Source organism: Harmonia axyridis, chromosome 3 (genome assembly GCF_914767665.1).
Source record: "Harmonia axyridis chromosome 3, icHarAxyr1.1, whole genome shotgun sequence".
Taxonomy (NCBI): domain Eukaryota; kingdom Metazoa; phylum Arthropoda; class Insecta; order Coleoptera; family Coccinellidae; genus Harmonia; species Harmonia axyridis.
In genome coordinates this window covers 59,792,555-59,819,932 of record NC_059503.1, presented here as the reverse complement: position 1 = coordinate 59,819,932, position 27,378 = coordinate 59,792,555, and the positions used below count along the sequence as shown (strand labels likewise).

The following is a 27,378-nucleotide window of genomic DNA, read 5'->3' as shown; positions in this document are numbered from 1 at the left end:
TTAACACCGCTAGACTAATTTCTGTGGGGCTATGTAAAGTCATTGGTCTATGCGGATAAGCCACAAACCCTCGACCATTTGGAAGACAACATTCGCCGTGTTATTGCTGATATACGGCTACAAATGTTGGAAAAAGTCATCGAAAATTGGAAGTCCAGATTGGACTACATCCGAGCCAGCCGTGGAGGTCATATGCCAGAAATCATATTTAAAATGTAATGCCACAAGATTATCTTGCGGATAAATGAAATTCAAGTCAATCGAATAATCCATTGTTGTTTTATTGCAATTTAAAGTTCTATAGCTCTAAAAAAAAACCCTTCACAAGAAGATGGTAAAAAAAAATAGTTAAGAACTGACGTGGTTTTTGAGCCATGGGCCAAAAGCGTCCTTAGATTCCACATATATACATTTATGTGATCTCCATGAGCGCAATTCACGAATGACGAGTCTTCAAAAGCTTCAGACCTCACGTCAATACTCCCCTCATTTTATTCTATCAAATTGACAGTTTTTAATATTTGACGCCCTGGCAGTTACATCGGAATGGATTATCATTAGAATGTGGAAAACAGACAGGAAGTAAATTAGCGAGTGTTTTTATTGCAGCAATTTGTCACACGACTGATATAATGGTGCTTCCATCAGTGTTTGTTATTAGTAACTACATATAATTCAGATAACCGTGATCGTTTGAACCGTGAGCTGGTAGTGGGAATTCTATGATAGACGGACTTATGAGAGTAAGAGGTGAAGTGTGGATGAATTGTGATAATCATAATGTAGTTGAGTTGTAAGAAAACGTGACTATTCTAATGGTTTAACCATTGTCTGATAAAGAACTCTAATAAAGGCGATATTATGCTCTTTTCGATTATTCTAAAAGAAAATGTAAAGGTTCCACAGCTGACAGATTGGTCATACAAGTTATGTCTTAAGGACCACACATCACAAAAATGCACGTTCGACCAAAATATTGCTGCTGTAAGTGAAACTCTCGAAGAAAATTCCAATTTATCCATTCCTTGAGGCGCACAACATTTGGGCCTGTCTTATGGCACGCTATGGCGTATTTTGCATCTCCATCTTAATAAGGTTCAGTTCCATGACGATTTTCCTCATCGAATTTTCTTCAGCGAATATTTTCACTTGATGGTTATGTGATCTAGCAAAATGGTCTCTTATGGGGCAGCGAATATTCTCAAATACTTGCTGAGAGAGTGAGAGACCATTACATCCACAAAAAGTCACTGCATCGTGTGAAATTTGGTCTGATGGAGTGATTGGCCTGTACTTCTTTGAAAATGGAGGAGGTGATTTTATCGGCTTGAAATTAATGATACAGAATTGGAGTAGATGTGGTTTCAGCAAAATGCTACAACAAGTCATAAAACCCGATACGTTTTGGCTTTATAGTTTCCAGGATTGGATTGGATTTTTCTGTGAGATGTGAAAGATCTTGTTTATGCCGATTATCCTCAGAGTATTGACGATCTGAAAACCAACATCTATCAAGTTAATGGTGATAGATTAGCCGAAAGGTACCTGATAGTCATCATCATAAGAGATCAAGCGGAGAGCATTTAAATGATGTTGTATTACATACATTATGGCAAGGCCAAACATTATATTGAAGAAAAATTTGATCGATATTCTAAATGACAGTGTATGGTATTGACGTTACCTTCGGAACCACAAAATAGACAACTCTTCAGTTTCGGAATTTCTGAATATTAGATTGTTATTTCCAATAATGTAGTGTAGTTCAGATTCACTGTGAGATAGTAAACATTCCATCACCTTACGTATTCAGCAAGAGCCATTGTAATCTCAATGAGTTGAACGCTGCATCGTGAGCACGATAAATCTCCAATCGACAAATTGAGTCAACAGTTGGAACGAGAAATTGAATCGTGCGTAGGCACGTAGACATTTGCGTTGACCCAAAAAAGGATAAAACCACAGAGTAATAAATATAGAGGGAGCATACGTCATTTTCAGTAAGCGAATTTTGTCCCCAACATGAACTATCAAATTTGACATTGAGGTCGTGGAAATTAAAATATATCAGTGATACGATATTTCACTCAATTCCATAGACATACAGCGTGTCCCGTAAAGACCACGTCAAACCGAGGGAGAATGTAGATCAAAGGATAACCCACCTGCTATGACAAAATTTCCATTATAAAAGTCTTACCGTTTTCGAGATATTTTTTTTTGCAAAATAATTAATTTTTGCCCATTCAATAGTTTTGTCCTTGCGGTTGGTACAATTTTACACCTTTTTGGTTTATTTTTTCAGTAAAATATTGCTGAAGAATGATTTTAACGTTTTCATTAAAAACATTCTCCGAACATTTTAAAGGGGGGCTATGAGAAATATTTTTATGGAAATTTTGGTAGTGGATTATTTTGTACATGAAGTTTAACCCATCGTAGTGGAACCAAAATGTACCGAGCTACTGCTGCACATTACACCAATAAATTGTCTATTTTATAGTGGTTTAAAAAAGGTATCACACAAGTCATTTGTTATTCAAAGAAAAAAGATATGGCTGTTTTTATCCAAATGGGTACGTTTCTGACAAAATCAAGTTTGTCAATTCTGTTAAGAAATCTTCGATGTTGTATAACTTAGTGAACAATGGCAATTGTTCACATGCCAAAATATTACTCGCATAATTATTCACCTCAACGAAATTCAATTTTGCCGGCAAATTTCGCGAAAACATCATGCAGATCCAGATTATTTTAATAAGATCATTTGGAGCGACGAGTCTTCCTGTACCAAGGATGGGTACTTGAATCTCCACAATTTGCATAGCTGGAATATCATAAATCCAAACAATGTGAGAGAAGATAGATCACAATATCGATTCAAGATCAATTTATGGACTGGAATATTTAATGGTGCATTTTTGGGCCCGATCGAACTGCCGCCATCACTAAACACAAACAATTATTTGGAATTTTTAACCAACCAGCTGCCCATTTTATTGGAAGATGTGCCACTGGCGCTGCGACGTAGTCTGTGGTTTCAACATGATGGATGCCCAGCACATTACGGACACGAAGTTACCGCACATTTGAATAGAACTGATTCCCACCGGTGGATTGGAAGAGGAGGTAAAATTTTGTGGCCTCCTCATTCACCTGACCTAAATCCTATGGACTTTTATTATTGGGGCTGCCTAAAAGACAAAGTATACGCAACATCCATACGTGATGATGCCGAATTGAGAGAATGCATCCGCAATTCGGCTTCATCACGTATGGGTGTTGCGTATACTTTGTCTTTTAGGCAGCTCCAATATTAAAAGTCCAGAGGATTTAGGTCTTCATGTACCCATCTTTGATACAAGAAGACTCGTCGCTCAAAATGATCTTATTGAAAAAATCTTTAAATAACAAATGACTTGTGTGATACCTTTTTGAAATCACTACAAAATAGACAATTTATTGGTGTAATCTGCAGCAGTAGCTCGGTACATTTTGGGTCCACTACAATGGGCTAAACTTCATGAACAAAATAATCTACTACCAAAATTTCCAATAAAAATATTTCTCATAGCCTCCCTTTGAAATTTTCGGAGGATGTTTTTAATGTAAACGTAAGAATCATTCATCAGCAATATTTTACTGAAAAAATTAACCAAAAAGGTGTAAAATTGTACCAACCGTAAGGACAAAACTATTGAAAGGGACAAAAATTCATTATTTTCCAAAAAAAAAGTATCTCGAAAACGGTAAGACTTTTATAATGGGAATTTTGTCATAGCAGGTGGGTTATCCTTTGATATAGATTCTCCCTCGGTTTGACGTGGTCTTTACGGGACACCCTGTATGTTTATTACTCTTAGAATAAAACTGAACATCCTTCATTCAGAGAACAATTCTCAATTCTATTCGAATTTTCTCGGTTATACCCATAAAGCCAGATAAGATCATCGTACCCAATAACTCAATTCCATTATATTTCATATTTGGAGGCACCAAATTAGTTTAGAGATAAAGCGGCCCCTTTCTCCTGAATTTTAATAATGTTCAAACGAGTTTAGCTTCGAGCTTTCAAAGCACCTTTAATAGGCTTAAGGAGGTATTGATTTTTCTCTCCCCATCACGCTTTAAATATCTGTATTGTTTCTGACTTCACGGTCGCAAAGGGAAGATGAGAACTTAATTCCAAATCATCATTAAGCACTCATTGTTGAAAGTAATCGGAAAAGCTCGGAATAATGCCCCATTATTTTGCGTAAAAATTCCCTAGGAGTGTTGGGGTAAAGAGGGACTTCGACAGCCTCAAATGTGTATAATTCCGCTCAGCAGGCAGCCGAGCTCCGTAAATTAGAAAAAATCGCTAAAATCCGCACGGTGGCGGAATGAAGATAAGGAAAAATAAAACGTTCGGTCTGAATAACCTTTACGTGCGAAGCAGACAGATTTTTCCCGATGAGATTAACGTTTCTCCTGTGGTTTTATTCATTTCGTTCGTCCAGTTCGGTGTAGTAACATCTAATATTAAATACACTGCGCAAAAAAATTAACGGACATTCTGAAAATCTCAATTTTAACGAAAGTTAACTCTACATTGACTTTATAACTTATTTTTTATGTTCTCTCGGGAAAGTTTTGGGAGAAAAATTCAGGATTTCACCGAATCTTATGTGAAAGAAGACAAATAAACAATTTTCAAAATACTGGAATGCTGATAAGTGATTTAATACTTGATATTTCCACCCCTTGCGTTAATTACAGCTCGGCAACGACGGTTCATACTCAAAATGAGTGATCCTCAAATGTTCTTGTCTAATCCTTCCAAGATTTCTCCGAGTTGGATTCCTACGTCATTAAGAGTAGCTGGATGATTTTCTGAACTTCTCAGCCTTCTATTGAGGTTGTCCCAAACCTGCTGAATCGGATTGAGATCTGGACTTCTTGCTCGCCATTCCATTCGAGAGACTTCAACCTCTTCAAGATACTCCTGAACGATGCGCGCACGATGGGGTCTGGCATTATCGTCCATAAAAATGAAATTTTCACCAATGTATGCGGCAAATGGCACTACATGCCATGTATGTTCCTTATATATCTATCAGTATTCATAGCTCCATTATCAACGACCACTAGGTCTGTGCGAGCAGTCAAAGATATTCCACCCCATACCATAACCGATCCTCCCCCGAAACCAGTAGTATTCAGGAAATTGCACTGAGCATATCTTTCATGTGGACGTCTGTATACAAGGGAACGTCAATCACAATGGTAGAGGCAGAATCTAGACTCATCTGTGAAGATTTTCCAAGATTTCGCAATCAGCCTCTTCCCAATGGATATGCTCTCTCGCAAAATACAAACGCGCCCTTCGATGGGCTGGGGTAAGAGCTGGGCCTCTTCTCTCTCTGTCTGGGTGCTAATTTGCACCCCATGAGTTTGCTCAAGCTGATTTTGAAGGAGGCGAGCAGTTGCAAACCGTTGTCTCAACGAAGAAACTTTCATACCTGTCTCCCTGAATCGCTGCAACATTCTGGACACACTTGTATGGGAAACTCCAAACGTTTCTGCAATTCTTGTGTATGTCCACCCTTCTTCTCGCAAAACTACCGCTTGGGCACATTCCTCTTGGGTCAAATTGTGTATTTCGCGTTGCATAGCGATCGAGTGTAGAAAATCAAACGAAAGAAAAACTATTGATCACTAGAATTGATCGAGAACAACTGATTTCAGAATGGAGCCAATACATTCCAAATCTGATAATCTCATCTTTTTTTATTCCTCCTGGGAAAAAACATCTGTATTGAAGAAAAACGTTGAAAGTGGATAACATATGCATGCATAAATCTGATCAAAATAATTATCATTGAGAACACCTTCAGTTGTAGAATAAATTTGAGATTTCCATAATGTGCGTTAATTTTTTTGCGCAGTGTATGTTTTCTGTAAATCATTCGTGTCAATTTCGTTGTAGGTCTATATTATTCGTCTATTCAAAATCGAATTGATAGATATGAATATCAAAAGAGTAATAAATAAACATAACATAATATGTACAGGATGGGCCAAATTGGACACTTTTGAATAGGGATTCATCAAGCCAAGTAGCTTGAAATTTTAACCAACTACTTGACTGGAATATCAAGCTCGTTAGAAATTACATAGTTGAGCTTGATTTGACTTAATTTTAGATATTTATTGCTTGGCTTGATATCAAGCTACACTGAGAGAAGTGTTTATTTGATATAATCGAAAATGCATTATAGTTAATAAATCATTTATTGGATATATGAACAAACAAATATTAGTTTCATGGAAATAAATAATTTATTTGAAATCCCACCAATAATCATCATTTATTATTACACTTCATTCATTTACGCATAACTTATATTAATAATGCTGAAGAAATATCCATTTGAAGGAAATAAATATAGTTGAGGTTAATATATCATCGAGTAATAATTAATAAACCTCATTTATATGTAATATGTATCCATGCTGAATAAAAATAATATTTCAATTCAGTAATGGTTAACGTATTTCTTAGATAATTATTTTGTTTGTTTCTATTATCCAATTGTTAGGGTCTGAGAAGAACGATTTGCCAAACTAGGTAATTTTTTAGAGATCATATTGAGGGTATCCGGGTTTGAACACTAGTCATCTTGATTGCATCTGTTCACTTTTACCACTGTTCTGCCAACATCAGTAATAACTAAGCAGGTACAAACGATCTGAACCCAAAATTCGGTACATAGTAACACAGATTTTATGTTCAAAAATGAAATTCAAATCAAAGGAGAAGTTCAAGGACAGATCCTTCAAGGAGATGCGCTTCTCTTTGAGGGATGTGTCCTTAAACTTTTCCACAGATTGGATCGCTAGAATTATGTTAGTTTGTTAAGTATTAATAAATCCTAAATTCTGAGTGAATAAATTATTGAATTCTTGTTAGAGTTTATTCATAAATAGCAAATGTTCGTTAACTAGCAGTTGAAAATTTGTTGACACTGAATTTATGTTATTTGTGGATAACGTTTGTTCATATAAATTATTTATCACCGAAATATATTAAATATCATCAAATATCTTGTGAACAAATATTTTATGCTCTATTAATAAACTTTTTTGTATGCATTATTTAACTATTAATGAATATATCAAACATAAATCTGCTGTAATAGTTGTGAATAAATAACCTCCAAATAAGTGCTTCATTATTAAAAAAATATGGATTTCTCTCAGTGTGCAGAGACATAAGGAATTCCCAATTTGGAAACCACAAGCCAGGAGACATTCTTCTGTATATTCCCTGAAATATGTGCTGTATATTATATGTATAGGATACCACTCAACCGAAGAATATTCTAGAACACTCTACACTAGGGTTTGATCTTCACTATAATTTCTTGAAATCGTCAAGAAAAATCCTTCATTACGTGAATTTCATTTCTATGGAAACGAATGTGTAATATTTGCAAGACGTAAGATGATATTAAAAATGAAAGAACAAAAAGGCAATAAAAAATATCGTACAATTGAGTGTCAACAGAGGTATAAAAAACCCACCTGAATTCAAGTCTATATCTGAAGAAGAATATTATGACAGGTCGTTAAGAGAAAGTAGACTCCAAATTTCTCGATCAGATGGGATATTCCCAAGTAGTAAACTTGCATAATGATACTACTAACATAATTACATTGAAACTTGAAAGCGTTTAAGGTATTATTATCTGATGGGCTATTTTGTGGCCTTTTCTTGATGTAAAATATAGATTTTTGTTTCATGGAGCAAACGGTTATGGTATTCGAGAAAATTCAACTGGGTAGCTTGTTGTTCTCAAATTTTTTTTTAGGTCTTTTTGGTTTTTTTTATTGAGAATATTGCAAGAAACCTTTCACATTCTTTGAATCTTGTTTTTGGTATTTGTGTAGGACCAATATCAACTGTGATAGCTATTGTGTAAAATACACCCTGTATACCTCACTCGCACTAGTTTTATTCTTTCGAGAGATCACTCAAAAGCCTAGAGAAATCTGATTGAAAAAATTGCATCTTGTGTATATCCGACAACGTTCAGCCAAGAGTCGAACTCAATTACTTTGCGCTTAACCTACAAACTCTCTACAAGCGTTATTGAATAAATTATTCAGACACAAATAGGGGAGCTCTCGACTCATTAAGGGGATAAATCCCATGCAGAGTGCTCGAGCTAGGATGTTTTAATATTCCCGTATCAAGAGAATAATGAGCTTCCTGAGTAAACACATCAGCGAGTACATAATGCAACTTATCAATGCTTTTCCCATGTTCACTATTCCATGCTGAAGACGCCGCTTGGGTCGTTTCTGGATTGCTCTCGGAAAAAAAATAAACTATCCACAAGAACTCAATTAAAGTATGTTTTTAATAATAGTGAAATATAGGGTATCTGATGAAGAAGAAGAAGATAGGATGTCCAAATTTCGAGTGCTCATTACACGTTTCTGGAGAACTAGGCTCATTTGAACTTTGAAAATTAAGATTATAGGTTATACCTAAGGTCATCCAGGTCTTCCAAAAAAGTAATTTTTGTGTATCCCGTATTGTTAATTTCGGAGATACAAGGTGATTAATGAAAATTGGCCTAAATTTCTGATATCCATAACTTGTTAATCAGTAGTCCCATATTGTTTAAATTATGTGGTTTGTTCCCTTCAAAACATTTCAGTAATTTAATATATTCAGGACTGTACTCAGATTATTTAGTTTTTTCTTTTAGAATTGGAAATATACAGGGTAAATTGGTAAATGGGCTATTGCTAAGGATAGATAAACGAGACCTAGGCGAGTCAAAATAACTTATATTGCAAAGGTCTATCTCTCTTTATAATCAAGAAACATTGTGTTTTATTGATTCTGTCAATTTCTTTAATTACCCATTACTTTCGAAGCACCCTATATATGATATTTGTGCGTTTATCCTCTGTAAAAACTACTTCATACAGACATAGCAACTTCGAGAAATTTTGGAATGCAGGGTTTTTTTATGGAATCTTATTTATCCATTTTTTCATAGGCCGGACTTGAAATAAAATTAATTTGCTATGTCTGTATGAAGTAGTTTTTACAGAGGATAAACGTACCACATATTAAAATATATGGGGTGGTTCGAAAGTTATCGGTAATTGAAGAAATTGACAAAATCAATAAAACACTCTGTATCTTGATTATAAAGAAAGATAGTCCCTTCAAATATAGATTATGCAGACTCGCCACAGTGTCCTTTATCTACCCTTAGCGTTGGCCCTTTTCACCAAAGAATCACCCTGTATGTTTTTTACACGTTTCAGAGGAATGCCTTCATTGCAATGAAAAATACATAATTCAGTGTAATGAATTCAATTTTTGATGATTAAAAAGTGAAATAACTTATTTCCGCTTTATATATTTATTTTCACAACAATTGTTTCGTCATGATAACATGACTTCGTCAGGTGAGCATGGTAACTGACTGAGACAATCAAACACTTAATTCAATTTTTACTTCCAAAGCACACTTTTTCCAAAGAGTAGCACTATTTTGTTTGGAATAGTCTGCGATATTTCTTGAATTTAACCCACATCCTTCTATTTCGAAAATATGTAGGTAGTTCACGTTTAGGATATTGACAATAAATCTAATTAATGAACAAAATACCTACTAACTAATCATTTTAATTTTTTCAGGTGTCCTTATTGATATTCTGAAAACTATTTGGAATAATGCAACCATTGAAACAGAAAATCATCAACAATTGAATAATTAATCATATTCAAGAAGAAACTTGAAAAAAGGAAAATTCTTTCTATTCCCTTTTACCTAGTTAAATCACAAAAATATTTTAGTTTAGTAGATACAGTTTCGAATAATATCATAACCAGGTACGCCCAAAATTTCTAATATAGACACATTTACGTGTAAAAACCAGGGATATATTGCAAAGTTTATCATAGCAAACCGTATTATTACCGAGAATGAAAATTTAGAGTAATTATTTTGCATCATAATTTCCATGAAAATAATAAACTTGATTTCCATTGAATTATAATACAATAATATGACTTGTTTGTTGTTATTATGTTTAGGGAACAATGGCAAGTTAATTTATCCTAGTGGTAACACTGATCATATTCTATGATTGTATCAATGACATGTATTGCGCAGCCGCATATAGTCTTGTCTTGTCTATGAGTAGTACGTCATAAGTTGAAAAAAAAAAAAAACTTGGAAGCCGTTGTTCTCCTGTTCTGTTTAAGAATAAAACTTATATTATAAAAGTGTTAAAACAGTTATTCGATCCACTAAACCCACGTTTAAAAACAGGTTATGTGCCCAGTCGTGCAACTGGAATAAAAACAATTTAACGGATACGTTTTTCGAGTGTGTGAAAAGTAAAATCGAAAAAACCACGTGTGGTGTAAAATGGCAGATAACACGACCACGACGACATTAAAATTAAATGGTGATAATTGGCCCATATGGAAGTTTCAAACCAGTATTATATTAAAAGGACGAGGTCTTTTCGAGATCGCGGATGGTTCAAGAATAAAACCCAGTTCAGGAGATGAACTTAACAAATGGCTCAAGGACGACGCAAAAACTCAAGAATTGTTGGTTACACGTATGGAAGAAGGTCCTCTAACTCACTTACTGTCATGTGAATCTGCGAAAGAAATGTGGACCAAATTAAAAACGGTATATGATAAAGAATCAGTTGTAAGTGTGCATTTGCTACAACAAAGGTTTTTCATGCTCGACTTTGATTCCTCTGTGAATACATTTATATCCAAAATTGAGGAAATAAAAACCAAATTAAAGACTGCAGGTGAAGTTCTGTCAGATAAAATGATAATTACTAAAATCTTGATGACCTTGCCAGAACATTTTAAACACTTCAGATCAGCATGGGAGTCAGTTCCAGATAAAAATCAAACATTGGAAGAGTTAACCTCTAGATTATTGCTTGAAGAAGAAAGATGCAAAACAGTAGAGTCGACAACAGCACTAGTAAGCAAAACGAGTTCTCAGAATAATCCAACCAAAAAATGCTACATCTGTGCAAAAGCTGGTCACATAGCAAAGAACTGTTACTTTCGAACTAAGAACTCTAAGAATGATAAGGCTGATAAAACAAATAAATTTTGCAGTTACTGCCGAAAACAAGGACATCTAGTTCAGACTTGTTGGATCAAGAAGAAAAAGGAAGAACCGTCGAATAAGAATCCTGTCAAAGAAGAAGTGGAACACAACGCTTTTATGGTATATTCAGATGGTGTAAAATCAGGTGATTGGTACCTTGACTCGGGAGCCACTGAACATATGACATGAGATAGAAGCTTGTTCGAGAAAATGTTCGAGGATCGAACCCCTAGGATGGTGCAAGTTGGAAATGGGCAAACATTGGAGGTAAGAGGATATGGAAATATTAAAATGTGGTCCTATAATGGAAGAAAATTCATTGAAACGTCATTATCGAATGTTTTGTATATACCTGACCTAAAATTTAATTTATTCTCGGCTGGATGTGCTCTTGATAAGGGATATTTCATGTCATCTGATAATTCATCATGTAAGTTTTTTGATAAATATGGAAATATTAGAGCCCAGGCACTAAGACAGAATAAATTATATAAAATGCAGTTCAAGAAGGAAATGTATGAAAACAAAATAGAAAATGAATTAACTAATAATATTTCTGAATGTATGACAGTTAAAAATATAGAAAATTTAGAGACTTGGCATCACAGATTAGCACATCAAAATATTAAGTACATCAAAGATTTCCTTAAAAAAATGAATGTTGAGTATATAAACAATGAATTTATTTGTGAATACTGTTTATCGGGCAAACAACATAAATTAAAATTTCAACATAGTGAATCACGAGCTACTGTACCTTTAGAGCTAGTTCATGCAGATGTGTGTGGTCCTATGGAAACACCTTCGTTAGGAGGAGCTCGATATTTTTTATTATTTAAAGATGACTACACCTCATATAGACATGTTTATTTCCTAAAGCAGAAATCTGAAGTAGCAAAAGCAATTGAAAATTATATATCTATGGCAGAAAGGCAAACTGGTGCAAAGATGAAAGTTTTGAGGACAGACAATGGTTTAGAATTTGTGAACAAACAGGTAACGGAATGTCTGCAAAGCAGAGGTATATGCCACCAACGCACAGTGGTATATACTCCCCAACAAAATGGAAGGGCGGAACGAGAAAACCGAACATTGGTTGAAGCAGCCAGGACAATGTTACATAGCAATAAAAATTTGACAAAAATGTTTTGGGCAGAAGCAATAAATACCGCTACATATGTTCTGAATCGCTCTGGTCCAAGCATTGTTCAGTTTAAAACTCCTTTTGAATTATGGAATCAAAAGGAATATAAGATGGAAAATTTTAATATTTTTGGAAGTAGAGTTTCAGTACTAGTACCTAAGGAAAATAGATTGAAGTGGGACACAAAAAATGAACAAGGATACTTCCTTGGTTATGGAGAAGACACAAAGGGATTTAGAGTGTATTTACCTGATAAAAACAAGGTTGTCATACAGAGGGATGTAATATTCCTACCAGAAAAAGTTCAAGAAACAAAAGGTAAAATAACTGAATTCTGTAATATTGAAGAAAATCAAGACTTGGAGTTAGAAGATACCCAAATTGATAATATTGTACACGATGAAGAGACAATTACCGATGAAGAAGAGTTGGATCCAGAAATCAGTGAAGAAATAGTGAATGGAAGATATAACCTGAGAAGAAACTTAAGAGGAAACCCAAGGTTTGAAGATTTTGAAATGGATTTGGATAGTTTGTTGTTGACAGTTACAGAAGATGACGAACCAACATGCTATGAAGATGCTATGAAAAGCGTTGAGGCTGAGCAATGGAGGAAGGCAATGGAGGAGGAAGTAAAATCGTTGCAAGAAAATGAATCGTTTGAAGTAGTGTGTGATAGTGATGTTAAAAGGCCTGTCATAGAGTGCAAATGGGTGTATAAGAGGAAGAAAGACGAGTTCGGTAGTGTCACGAAATTCAAAGCAAGACTTGTTGCAAAAGGTTTTCAACAGACAATTCCATTAAACGGCGATATTTATAGTCCAGTAGCGAAATTAACTTCTGTAAGAATTTTCTTAGCTATATGCAATAATTTAAATTTCAGGATACATCAACTTGATGTATGTAGTGCTTTTTTAAATGGAGAAATAGATGATGATGTATATATTTTATTACCTAAAGGTTTTAATACTGACACAGGAAAATTTGCAAAGCTAAGGAAGTCCTTATATGGATTACGATCCTCACCAAAAAATTGGTATAAAAAATTTAATGATTTAATGATGACATTGAACTTTGTAAGATCTCAAAATGAATACTGTATTTACTACAAAATTTCAGGCTGTTCAAAGATTTTTGTATTGATCTATGTTGATGATCTATTAATTGCCGGATCAGATGAAAAAGAGGTTGATGATCTAAAAGTTACTTTGAATCAACACTTTAAAATGAAAGACTTAGGAGGTATCAGTTATTTTTTGGGTATGCACATCACACAAAATGTATTGAAAAATGAAATCATAATCAACCAAACTTTATATCTAAAGAAAATGTTGAAAATTTTTAAAATGGAAAACTGTAAACCTTGTAATACCCCTATGGAACCAAATTTTAGACATGATGATCTTAAACGCAAAAATTCTGAAAGTATAGAAATTGAAGAAAGATGTAGAGCAGCAATAGGTTCTATAATGTATGCCATGTTATGCTCTCGCCCAGATCTATGTATAAGCATAAGTATCCTAAGTAGATATCAATCAACTGCAAGTTCACAACTTTGGCAATCGATTAAACGAGTTTTAAGATATGTTCAAAAAACACAAAATTTAAGTTTAGTTTTTAGAAAAACTGATTTTCAGAATGAAATTGAAGGATATGCTGATGCAGATTGGGCTGGGGATAGAACAGACAGGAAATCTACGTCTGGTTATGTATTTAAAGTTTTTGGGTGCACAGTCAGTTGGTGCTCTAGAAAACAATCATCCGTAGCTCTGTCTTCAACAGAAGCGGAATATATAGCTTTAAGCTTAGCCATAAGTGAAGCTTGTTGGCTTAAGAGTTTAATTAGTGATTTAAAAATTTGTGATAGTTTAAATGTCATGATTTATGAAGATAATCAATCGGCTATCAAAGTGTGTAGGAACCCAGAGTTCCACAAGAGACTCAAACATATTGATATTCGTTATCATTTCATTCGAGACAAAATAAATGATAAAACAGTTTCACTAAAGTATATTCCAACCAAACTGCAACTCGCAGATTTGTTCACGAAACCGCTGTCTCTAAGTTCATTCAATAATTTTACAATCAACTGCAATGTATTTTAAGAAATTTTTTTGGGTAACTTACCATTGAGGGGGAGTGTTGTTATTATGTTTAGGGAACAATGGCAAGTTAATTTATCCTAGTGGTAACACTGATCATATTCTATGATTGTATCAATGACATGTATTGCGCAGCCGCATATAGTCTTGTCTTGTCTATGAGTAGTACGTCATAAGTTGAAAAAAAAAAAAAAACTTGGAAGCCGTTGTTCTCCTGTTCTGTTTAAGAATAAAACTTATATTATAAAAGTGTTAAAACAGTTATTCGATCCACTAAACCCACGTTTAAAAACAGTTGTGTTATTAAACATATCAAAATTCAGTAAAAAGCAGTTAACTATTTGTCTATCAAGTAAAAACCGAAACCATCAACCATCATAATTGCTCTTGATTTGAATGAAAACTGTTATTAGTTTTGAGGTATGTTATAACTCGCGAACTGTAGCTGGGGTAGAATATAATGGACGAAAATGCTGGCGTTTCAATGAAGAATAAAAAAATATATTTCATAGTTATCGAACGATCTCCTAGCATTTTTTTATTGCCTTCCAACAATAGACATATAAAAGAGATTTTATTGCCTCGTATGGGATTTATTGTTATATCCACTTATTGAGACATTATTCTGACAATTACTGAAAATTGCTACTCTTGTTCGTTCTCTATATGATTATTATCACACCAACAGAACAGAACAATTATTGAAACAAATTAATAGAATTAGAATTTATGTTTAACATTATGATACTCTGCAATTTGATGGAATAATCTACAATATTGTTCTTGTAGAGAAAACTTGAAATTAATTTCAAGTCATTTTTTTCCATATATACGGGGTGGTCGTTTAAAGGATTCATAACTTAATTAATTAAGTCCAGTCAACTAGGGGTTAAAAGTAGATGGTTATTGAGCTATAACGGTTTTACGATTTTCCAGAAAATATCTGATGAGTTTCGGAAAATAATCAATTGTATGAAAATATTAGATTGTAAAAATCTAATTGATGCTTTCTTAAAAGCTGAAAGATGAGTTCACTTTAGAGAGAAGAATGGTTGCCTACAACTTATACCATCTAAGAAATAATTGGTGTTAAGTAGCCAAAACATTTTTTTTGAATCACTTGTTCATAATGTATAAATGTTACCAATAATTCATAATTATTAAGCAATTTATCACATAATTATATAATATATAATTGAAATTTCTAATCAAACTTACGAGATTGATGCAATCGTACCTGGCAAATAGAAAATTTAAGGTGAATTTCGAGAGTAACAGGTCAACGATTAGAGAAATAGAAGCCGGAGTTCCCCAAGGATCGGTGTTAGGACCGCTGCTGTTCAATTTATACATGGCAGACATACCAAAAATGGACAGATGCAAGATAGCCCAGTTTGCAGATACTATCACAGTAGAATGCGGAAAACAATCACTAGGCAGTTACAGATAGACCTAGATACACTGATGGAATACCTCAAGAAATGGAGATTCGAAGTGAACATATCGAAAATAGTTGCAATCTACTTCGGAGGAACAACAGTAAAGAAACAGAAAGCAGGAAACGTCAAAATAGAAAACCAGACGATAGAATGGATAAGGAAGCAAAATATCTGGGAGTAATACTGGATGAAAGAATGAATTTTAACAAACAGATAGAAAAGAACAGAAAAAAGACAAGGCAATTGCACGGCAGACTGTATCCATTGCTCAACCCTAGAAGTGAACTTTCTTTAGAAAACAAGCTGAAAATAATCAAAATAGTGCTTATAATAAGCATTACGTATGCAGGAGTTACCTGGTACAATACGAAGGACAATAATAATGATCAGTTGCAAAGTACGCTAAAATCAGTAATAAGATGGTATATAACTAACCAACAAATCAGAGAAGAACTGAAAATTGAAACTATTGAAGAAATAGTCAATAAACAAAAAAAGAAGACAATAGAGACGCTGAAAGAGCACGAGTATAAGGAATTAAGAAAGATAATACAAATCAATATACGAAAGACAGATAAGAGGAAATACCTCTTTCAAAGAACTAAATAGAAGAAAAAAGTGACATGAAGTAGGGAGGAAAGCCTTCCGATCAGACAACAGCAGAAAATAGGAGAAATGAAATTAGAGGCGAAGGGAATATAAATTCCGGACCTTAAACAAAAAGAAGATCTGAGTGCTCTAAGACAGGGAAATTTTTCATTTGATTTCCATTTTAAAACGTAAATACAAATTTTGGTATGGGTTGAATTTTGTGTAAACGCTTCATCATCGGAAATAATAAACCAAAATCATCATAGGAAATAACAAATCGAAAGTTCAAAGGCATTCAGCTGAGAAAAACATTCTCTACTTCGCCCTTCTACGTCCCCATCAAATACTCTATTCTAAAAACAGAAAATCCAATTCGACGAACTACAATTGCATCCGATAAAGGAACTGAAGGAACGTCCCCTCCGTAATTCCATCAAAGACTTCTCCAGCTTTCCATTATCGGAACGACCTTAGTCCCGGATAGCGCAAGAAAAAAGTCGGCATAATTCAAAAATCGACCCTCTAGGTCGAGGCACCCTTACGCTATTGTTTTACGTGACGGAAATCACCATGATCTGCGTCTCCCCGTTAATGACGGCATGCCCGTAGCTTCCAAATTAAATTCCTCGACGCCTATGGCCATTTTGTACCCGGAACTTTGCCCGGATTGGAGAATTCCGGACCGAAGAAGGTATTGCGTGTTCAATTGACAGAATAAAGGAAGAGGCGAGAGAGGAGATGCTCAATCTTTTTTACAGATGCATTGTTTCGAGTAGGACAAATTGATGCAATGTGTTTCTTCTTTTGTATAAGCTTGTTGTATGTAAATGGACGCAGAATGGTCTCAACAGAACGGAATTCAAGGTCAAAGTATGGTCCACCATAAAAACGATATCGTCTAGAAACTTCAATTGTTCAAATTAATTATAAAATTCAAATTTAATGTTGAGAAAAAAAAATTTTTTATTATTATTATTATTAAAAGAAATTACAGAGTAGAGGCAAAAGCCTATGAACTCAAAGAAAGGTGGAAAAAATAGTTGAACATACTATATATACAGACAACAGTAATAGAACGAAGAACCAGTAACAAACACAAAAGTAAGAGCATAAACATAATGTTCAGATGCGAAACCCATTTTTAAACCAGGCATCAAGTATGTTCTTGAAAGTATTTAAGGAAGGTGCATTCACGACGTCACCGGGGAGTCTATTCCATACACTGAACACTCTATTAGAAATGAAATATTCGCGGCACTTAGCACGAAAACTTTCACGCTTGAGTTTTAAACTGTGACCTCGTAGATTGTTTGTGTTAAGTTGGTATAAATGTGAGATATCGGTACCGAACATTCCATGGAGCGCACGAAAGGTGATTATCAAATCCCCGCGCAGCCGTCGATCCTCCAGTGAAGGCAGCCCCATCCTCTCCAACCTCTCCGGATACGATGGTCTTAAGACACCATAAGGCAGACGAGTCACTCTGCGCTGAAACCCCTCCAAGAGCATCAGATCGCCTCTGAGCCAAGGGTGCCAAACAGGACAGGCAAATTCTAAAATTGGCCTCAGGTATGTTTTATAAATCTGGTCTACGGTAGCGACATCACATCCCTGGAAAGATTTCTTTATAATAAAGAGGAGTCTCCTTGCTTTATTCAGCGTTTTGGCTTGACCAGGAGAGATCACTGGTGATGGACACACTCAAGTCAACGTGTGTGGTACAACCCTCCACTCCAAGGCCATCAATACAATGAGTGTGTCGGGGATTGTTTGCACCCAGATAGAGAACACGACACTTTGAATGGTTAAGAGGTATTAGCCAATGAGATGACCAGAGGGAAACCCTATTAAGATCCTCTTGGAGTTGTCTATAGCAAGTCTCAGCCTCTCCGAAAAACTTGACATTGTCCGCATAGGATACACTTGGTGAGACAATAGAAGAAGTCAGATCACTTACATATGCCTAAAACAGAAGAGAACCAAGTACCGACCCCTGAGGCACACCGCTAAGCACCTCCCTGGGCTCTGAATACGCATCTCCGACATTCACTGAGAATGTTCTGTTGGTCAAAAATCCTCTGATCCAGCTGAGGAGTGCACCACGAATGCCAAAACTTTCCATTTTGTATAGCAGAAGAGATATTGGAACCTTATCAAAGGCCCTGGACAAATCCAAAAGAAATACATCAACAGGGATCCTTCTATTCAAGGCTGACGTCCATTTATCCAAACAAAATAATAAATTAGTGATTATGGATCGACCATGGATAAATACATGCTGTGAATCAGGAATTAGTCCGTGATTCAGGAGGAAAGATGTAAGCTGCTCAGAAATAACTCTCTAAAGAATTTTACAAACTATTGAAGTTAGACTAATTGGCCGATAAAGAATAATATAGATTGAAAGGAACTAATCCTTCATTAGCTACAAACATATGGTTAACTTTCTCATAATGATAATTGGTTTTCATAACAAAATGATATAGTGTTTAACGATTCATGATGACTTGCCAAACGTTACTGAACAGAAATGTCATTCTCATCATAGATAATAACCACCGAAACTTCTCAGCTGAAAAAAACATGAAGTATTTCTTCTTTGTACGATTCCATAGGTTTACTGTTGAAAATAATAAACCAGAAGCGGCTTGCATACACCACACGGTGACACGTTTGAGATGTATTGCTGCTTTCTATTGGATCATTTGCGCATTTTCTCAGCTCCAAACGCGACGTTTTGGCAGTTAACGAAGCCATTAGGTGGCAATTACATTGTGCGCTTAAAGGGTATCCATTTATCGTTGTTCAAGGATTCAATTACTACCGTTGTTTTATGGCGTAACACGTAATGATAACTAGCAGCCAAATGTCAGTTGTCATAATAACTGCAATTCAAATATTGGGTTTTCATCGATACAACATTTTACAGGGTCTTCCAAATTGAGTTTCAAAAGTAATAGTATAATGTTCAACGAGCGGTAATGTTGTTCATAACTCACGCAGTGATGAAGTTTGTAGCAGGAGCCGCAGGCGAGTGCTGTAATCCATCAAGTGAGTTAAGACCATTAAAGCCAGTTGACTACTCTATCTACGACTTTACAATAAATACTAAAATATAAGAATAGAGAAAGAACCCCAAAGTTACCTATAAACGTCAAAATTATCAAAGTGACATTCCTCCCCTCAATAACCATAATGAAATGTTTCCTTTCGGCCAACCGAATAGAAGCACAGGAATATAGAAGCGCAGAGCCATCTTTTCCGATTTATTATAGTGAGTTATAGAAGTGAGTTATCATAGCTCACGTTGTTTGTTAATAGATACTATTAATTGCTCAAAAACAGTTGAATAATGATTATATAATACAATTAGAGTAGATAATAGTATATTATTCAACGAGCGGTAATATAGGTCATAACTCACGTAGATGAAGTTTGTAGCACGAGCCGCAGGCGAGTGATGTAATCCATCAAGTCAGTTAAGACCATTACCGCAAGTTGACTAATTTATCTACGACTATAACAATAAATACTAAAATACAAGAATAGAGAAAGAACCCCAAAGTTACCTATAAACGTCAAAATTATCAAAGTGACATTCCTCCCCTCAATAACAATAATGAAATGTTCCTTTTCGGCCAACCGAATAGAAAAACAGGAATATAGAAGTGCAGAGGCTTTTTTTCCGATTTATTATAGTGAGGTATAAAAGTTAGTTATCATAGCTCACGTTGTTTGTTAATAGCATCTATTAACTGCTCAAAAGCAGTTGAATAATGATTATATAATACAATAGGAGTAGATACTTAATAGTTTATTATTCAACGAGCGGTAATGTAGGTCATAACTCACGTAGATGAAGTTTGCAGCACGAGCCGCAGGATAGTGCTGTAATTCATCAAGTGAGTTATGACCATTACCGCAAGTTGAATACTATACTTCATCCAAGACTATAATAATAAATACTAATATACAACCCAGCTTAACGTTAAGCTAGCAGAATCCGCGTTTTCTCCCAAAATTTAAAACAAAAAATTTTTTCGATACGATAATAAATTAGCTTAAAATTATTGCAAAAAAAAGAGAATTCCAAAGTGGTTCTGCTAATTTTACAGGGGTGCACCTAGTCTTTATAAAATTTTTTTCTCAAGTACTATTCATATAATATCGAATTTCATTTGCATTTCTTATCCATGATAAAACAAAACTAATATAACTTTTTAGTTTCAGGTAAGACTGCACCAACCAACATCGAGCAGGAAATGGCGTTATATGCGGAAATTCCACCGTTGTTTGAAGAAATAGGTGAAGTGTTATCAACTGGCTTCCTTTAAAGAAACCGCTTCTTTACCGAGGTCGTAAAAAGAACATCAAACAAACCAAACTGAAGCGACAAAGAGGGAGTTTCATCCTGACCAAATATCTCCATGCCAAACAATCCGGACGGTCTCTGCATAGAAGAAGGTGGAATTAAATATTTGCCCGTGCTCTTAGCCCATGCTTTATCCTGATTTATGCAACAAAAATTTCCATGAAAACGCGCCAAGTCCAAAATAACGTAATATATTGCCCCAAGAAAGCAAGTAACACAACTACAATTTCCTTTTGAACGTGATAAATGTTCTAATCCGCTTACTCTCTCGGTCGGATAGAATCGATATGGTAGTTTCAGCATATTTTCTCATTGGAGAAGCAGGGAAATTTTTATGTTCCATTTTATTTTGATGTTTTTGAACATATCAGAATAATAGTGGTTAACGACGGTATGAAATTCTATTCTCGTATAAGAAGTAGTTAATCGAATTTTCAATTTAATTCAATGGTGTTAAAAATTATTCCAGTTTGGAAAATGCATTTGGAAATATATTCAATATTGAACGTTATTTCAGCGCATACTCTGGCCCAGTGGTGAGTGGATCGGATCAAAACATCTGCACGACACGATATTTGAATGAAAAGTTGTTCTCTTTCAATGGCTAGGTGGGGATGGCCACAGTGCAGTCAGTCAATTATTCAGAATATTTCCCTCCTGTCAAAAATTCTATGTATATGGAGAACAATTATCGAAAATTACAGCGACTATTTCCCTCGTCGTAATTTGCACCAATCAGAAACGCGCAATTTTGAATTACGAATGGTTTCTAGGTGGAAAAACTGTTTGGCAGGACCTGTCAGCAGTTTATTCGCGTTTACCCGCGGCAAAACTTGACAGTTGTTGTCACCAAAAATTATAATACCTTTGAAAACAAACGTAATTATAATCTCCAGGGACACCAGAAAACGACGCTCAACAATTTTTTCTGATTTTATTGTCAAGTGCTAGTTAGTCAGCTTATATCGTGAAAATGAGTCGCTTTGGAAGCGATTCTTTGTCTAATATTGATCTGGCGATTGAGAAAAGTATACCGTATAATACCTTCAGAACTCATATTTCAATATGGAAACAGTTCATGACATTCTGCAAAGCAAATAACTATGAGCTTATGGAAAACACAACTTTAGAACAACTAAACCTAATTCTGAAAGATTGGGCGTGGAATATGAAGAAGGAAAACTGTGAAAATTACAAAGAACTAGTTGTGAAGACAATACATAGGTAATGCATGCAGAATTATCTGTTACTCAGGAAATAGTCTTGTCAAATACCATTCGGGCATCTAATTTTTCCTGTGAAAAAAATCGAAAAAACACATTGCAAAGTAATATTTTTTGACAAAAAGCATTCGTGCAGGTGCAAAAATCCTCGTCTTCGACTCGGATTTTTGTTGCCACCAGCACTCATGCTTCTTGTCAAAATATTACTTAGCAACGTGTTTTTTCGATTCTTTTCGGAAAAATTAGATGCCCTTATGATATTACTTACGATAATTGCATTGTAGGAAGCGAAACTGCACTGCGATAATTGTTCTGTTCATAGATGCATAGTTTCTATGCATCTTACACAGTTCGAATCTATGGCAATTCCATTCTACATCAGTTTGACAAGTAATGTAACAGTTTATTCGGGAAATATTCCCCCGAATTACACTCGTGCATCAAAATGACCGGATAATTTCGCATTCCAGCGTGTTTTCCTTGACTATTTCCCTCGTCGTAATTTGCACCAATCAGAAACGCGCAATTTTGAATTACAAATGGTTTCTAGGTGGAAAAAATGTTTGGCAGGACCTGTCAGCAGTTTATTCGCGTTTACCCGCGGCAAAACTTGACAGTTGATGTCACCAAAAATTACAATACCTTTGAAAACAAACGTAATTATAATCTCCAAGGACACCAGAAAACGACGCTCGACAATTTTTTCTGATTTTATTGTCAAGTGCTAGTTAGTCAGCTTATATCGTGAAAATGAGTCGCTTTGGAAGCGATTCTTTGTCTAATATTGATCTGGCGATTGAGAAAAGTATACCGTTTAATGACCTCAGAACTCATACTTCAATATGGAAACACTTCATGACATTCTGCAAAGCAAAGAACTATGAGCTTATGGAAAACACAACTTTAGAACAACTAAACCTAATTCTGAAAGATTGGGCGTGAAATATGAAGAAGGAAAACGGTGAAAATTACAAAGAACTAGTTGTGAAGACAATGTGGAACACCGTTGCAAAAAAAATGCAAGAAATGTATTTTGTGAAGTGGAAAATAATTTTTGACCCATTTAAAGACATTATCTTTAAGTCTAGTAGGGAAGCTCGTAATGCGAAAAGAAGGAATTTGCAGACGTGTGCAAATAAAAGGAAGTGCAGCTCTGCTTCATTGAAATTGGATGAGTATTATGCAATGGTTTCATTATGGGATAAAAACACTTCAGCAGGACTCCAACGGAAATTTTACCATATCGCTTCAGTGGAACTTGCCTGGAGAGGTGGAGAAGCAGTAAACTGCAAAGTTCATTATTTTAAAGAGGAAGTGGATAATTCTGGGATGAAAACAGGTAGAATACACATTTTTTTAAATAACTGATTTTCAAAAATCCAACTTTTTAGGAAGAGTAGAATATAATCCTCTCTTCAATAAAACGGCACAGGGTGGAGAAAAAAAAATGGCCGAAAGTAAATGGCTGGTCCCTAACACGAAGAACCCAACCTTTTTCCAGTCCGCCTATTTAAAATTCTGATGGTTAAACGTAATCTAGAATAACAACTGATAGATTATTCTTAACGATTAACCCATCACGAAACAGAGAACTTTCAAGTGGATGGTACAAAAACACTCCAGTGGGAAAAAATGAACTTTCGAAATGGACTAAAGAAGCGGCAGAGAAGGCAGGATTGAATACAAAAGGAATAAAAATAACAAACCACTTTATGCGGTCGACAGCAGTCAGTAACTTAGCTAAAGCAGGGATAGGTGAACAACAATTGATTAAAATTACTGGCCACAGTTCAGCCAACTCAATTAAACCTTATCTGCAAATGGATAATGAGCACTACTCCAACATCATAAACACCCTTAGAAGTGACGCCTCAGAACCTCCAGCTAAAAAGCAGAAAACAGAAGATCCTGCAGTCACTCCTCCCGCTTCTCACTCAACAGATTACATTAATGATGTACCTACACCCCACATCTTCAATGAATCAACAAAAGTTTCAAACAATACCCCTACCGTGTACCAAAATTGCAATTTATATTTGAATTGTACCATAAATAATTAAATTTGTAGTATTTTGGATGAAATAAAATTGAGTATCTGTTTTTCAGTTTTCAAATTAATACCTATACATAGGTAATGCATGCAGAATAATCTGTTACTCAGGAAATAGTCTTGTCAAATACCATTCGGGCATCTAATTTTTCCTGTGAAAAAAATCGAAAAAACACATTGCAAAGTAATATTTTTTGACAAAAAGCATTCGTGCAGGTGCAAAAATCCTCGTCTTCGACTCGGATTTTTGTTGCCACCAGCACTCATGCTTCTTGTCAAAATATTACTTAGCAACGTGTTTTTTCGATTCTTTTCGGAAAAATTAGATGCCCTTATGATATTACTTACGAAAAACTGCATTCGGTCATTTTCATTTTTGGAGAAAGAGCCCTCCACCTTCGGTGTCGGGCTCTTTCTCCAAAAATGAAAATGAACTCATGCAGTTTTTATGACAACACGCTGTCATGCAAAATTATCGGTAATTTTGATGCACTTGTGCAATTACCTACGATAACTTTGTTTGGAAGACTGTTGAGCGTCTAAAAAAAAATTAGAATTGTTAATGATAGCCAGCATGAATATGTCTAGGGAAGGAGTACAAAAACTGCCATTTATGATTTTGTGGCAGCAGTGGTGGATGTTTTAGAGGAAAATTCTTATGCGCTTGTAATTTTCATAGATTGTTCGAAGGCGATCGACTTTGTTGGACATGAGGTATTGCTCAAGATGTTCGAAATTTATGGTATCAGGGATTAACAATTCAACCTAATCAAAAGTTATCTGGAAAAAAAAAACACAGAACGTGTCAATCACTACGAGCTGAAACAAATATTATTTTTGGAATGTTGTTATGGTGTAGGGTGTCCCACAGGGAAGTTTACTTCGACCGGTTTTTTCCTAATGTACGTCAATGACCTCCCTGATGCAGCACATAATTCGGCCGATATTTTTAACAACTACGCAGATGACGCCAATGTTATTCTAACTACGAGAAATTTTGCTGAATTACAAGTTTTGAAAAACAAATTTTTTGATGCACTTTGCGATGATTATTTGTTGGTAAACTGAGAAAAAAGAAAATTCGTTCTTTTCACTCAGATGTCTAAACCGGGTATGTTGAACATACGAAATTCTCGGGTTGGACATGGACAAAAATTTAGAATAAAATTGGCGAATTTATGTGGAGAATGTGATTGGTAGATTGAAATCCACCGTTCACGTTCTTTGAATATTGAAGAGTGATGTTTGCATTCCATTTTTGATGGCTGTATATTATTTCAGTCTATCCTGACATACGGCTTGATATCTTACGGAAAAAGTATACATGCTGAATTTATTTTCAGGGTTCAAAAGTTGACGATTCGCTGAATATTCGGATCAAGTTATATATTCAATCCTTTGGGGGCGTGTCATCTCGAAAAAATTTTGATGGTTAGGGATGCAAGTACTAGATTATTCTTAGGACAGTATGAATTTAAATAAATAAATAAAGGGTGGTCCAACGAAAACTTAACACCTCGATTTACCGACCTTAAAATGAAAATGTGGAAAATCGCTCGAACCCGTCACTTTCTTTGCGATAATTTCATCCACGTAAATTGACTCAACCCCCTAACGGGGTTGAGTACAACCCCTTGATTTTGAATAGGGATCAGAGGTGTTGCGTTAACTACTTTTGAAAATCGTGTCGAATACTATCTGACCCTAAACTTTAACTTCAAACTATCCATGTATAATAAAATAACAGCGAAAATAATGAAAGAGCCAATATGTAATTTACCTCGAGAATAAAATACGAAAAATTATTCGTATCCGACACATTTCAAAGGTATTCAGTAGTTTGGTTGTTAATTTTTTGGCCAAAAAAGAATTAATTTCTTGTCCGAAAAAGTGAATGGATCATGTTTTTGATTAACCCTAGTCTATCGTGAATTTTTGAGAACGTTACAAGTGTGTCAAAGCGATTGTTGATTCGTAGTAGAATTAAAATGGTGTATTCTGTGGAAGAGAGGAAGATGAAATTATTTTTTAGAAATAACGACTGCGTGGACAACAGTGGCTTTATTCAACGAACGACATCCTGGACAAAATGAATCGTCTGTTGACGTTGTGCAACTGGTTGCCAAATTCGACACTACTGGTTTAGTCGGAAACAAAAAGAGGGTGTATGAAAGAGACGAAGCGATAGACTTGACTGTCTTAGGTCATGTAGAAATGAATTCGACCTTGAGTACTAGGAAATTGTCCGATGTATCTGATGTTTCACTCACAACAATCATGAGAATCCTGAAACAACATAAATTTTTCGGACGAGTGTTAATTTTACCTCAACGTCGAAAAAATCGAGGTGTTGAGTTTTCGTTGAACCAAACTCTGTATGTTGTCCAAAATTTCCTATGTCTTGCGTATAATTATTCAGTGCGGTTTGCTCCTAAACTTCCAAAATCGCTTCTTCGCCAAACAACTTCAACTGCAGAATGATTACATCAAGCTTCTCGTAAGACTAGAAACTCAACAAAGCACCAGACTTCCCCGGCTACAAAACACCATCTTAACTTTCTACAGCCAAGAAGTTTCTTCGGCGACGTATGTTCGTCTGCAGAACGCATGCAAATGACCCTCTTCGATGAGACGACAACACGCATAATGAGATAAACACCGGGCTAATACTCTGTTGGCAAAGAACTCAATTTATTCACACCCGCTTATAACGAACAAGACAAGTCATTAATTCGACGACTTGCGGATAGGCAGAGTTTATAAACAGTGCAGCTCAAAGGGGGTGAATGAATGTCTTGGAAACCGAAGGGTGAGTGGAAGTTTTGAAGGGACCGTGTAATTAGGGAGTTCGAGGTTGAGGATGTTGTTAATGATGTGTCTCATACTATAGAGACTATAAGGCATAATATGGATTCTTTCTTGAATTGTGGCAAATTGAAGACTTTGTGTTCTTGCGATTTTTTTTCTTAATTTGGACCGTTCTTCCATCAGCTATATTCATGTCGTCTTCTTATAACGGGTGTTTTTTTTCGAGGTATATAACTTTAAGTTGGCATTACTGTTCAAGATGGCGACCAATTTAACAGCTGTCAAGTGATTTATTCTCAGTTTGGTTTGGCAATTCATCATGAATAGACTCACGCCTGAACAACGCTTGCAAATAGTGCAATTTTATTTCGAAAATAATGGTTCTGTGCGGAATACGTATCGCGCACTATGTCCATAAGCAATGTAGCGCACTTCTGGTTGAATGGCTACTTCAACAAACAAAACTGCCGCATTTGGAGTGAAGCTAATC

The 27,378-nt window shown here is 35.3% G+C and overlaps 1 protein-coding gene across 2 annotated transcripts in view; it reads left to right on the top strand.

The window, feature by feature from the left end:
* LOC123675582 (calsyntenin-1) overlaps nucleotides 1-27,378 on the top strand; it is a 217,516-nt gene that overhangs the window by 13,736 nt on the left and 176,402 nt on the right. The window contains exon 2 of one of the 2 annotated variants that reach the window (XM_045610959.1): nucleotides 20,660-20,665. The exons of the other annotated variant lie outside the window; for it this stretch is intronic. Within the exon in view, the coding sequence (XP_045466915.1) occupies nucleotides 20,660-20,665 (6 nt within the window). The remainder of the gene's footprint in view (nucleotides 1-20,659; nucleotides 20,666-27,378) is intronic. 2 annotated transcript variants of the gene reach the window in all.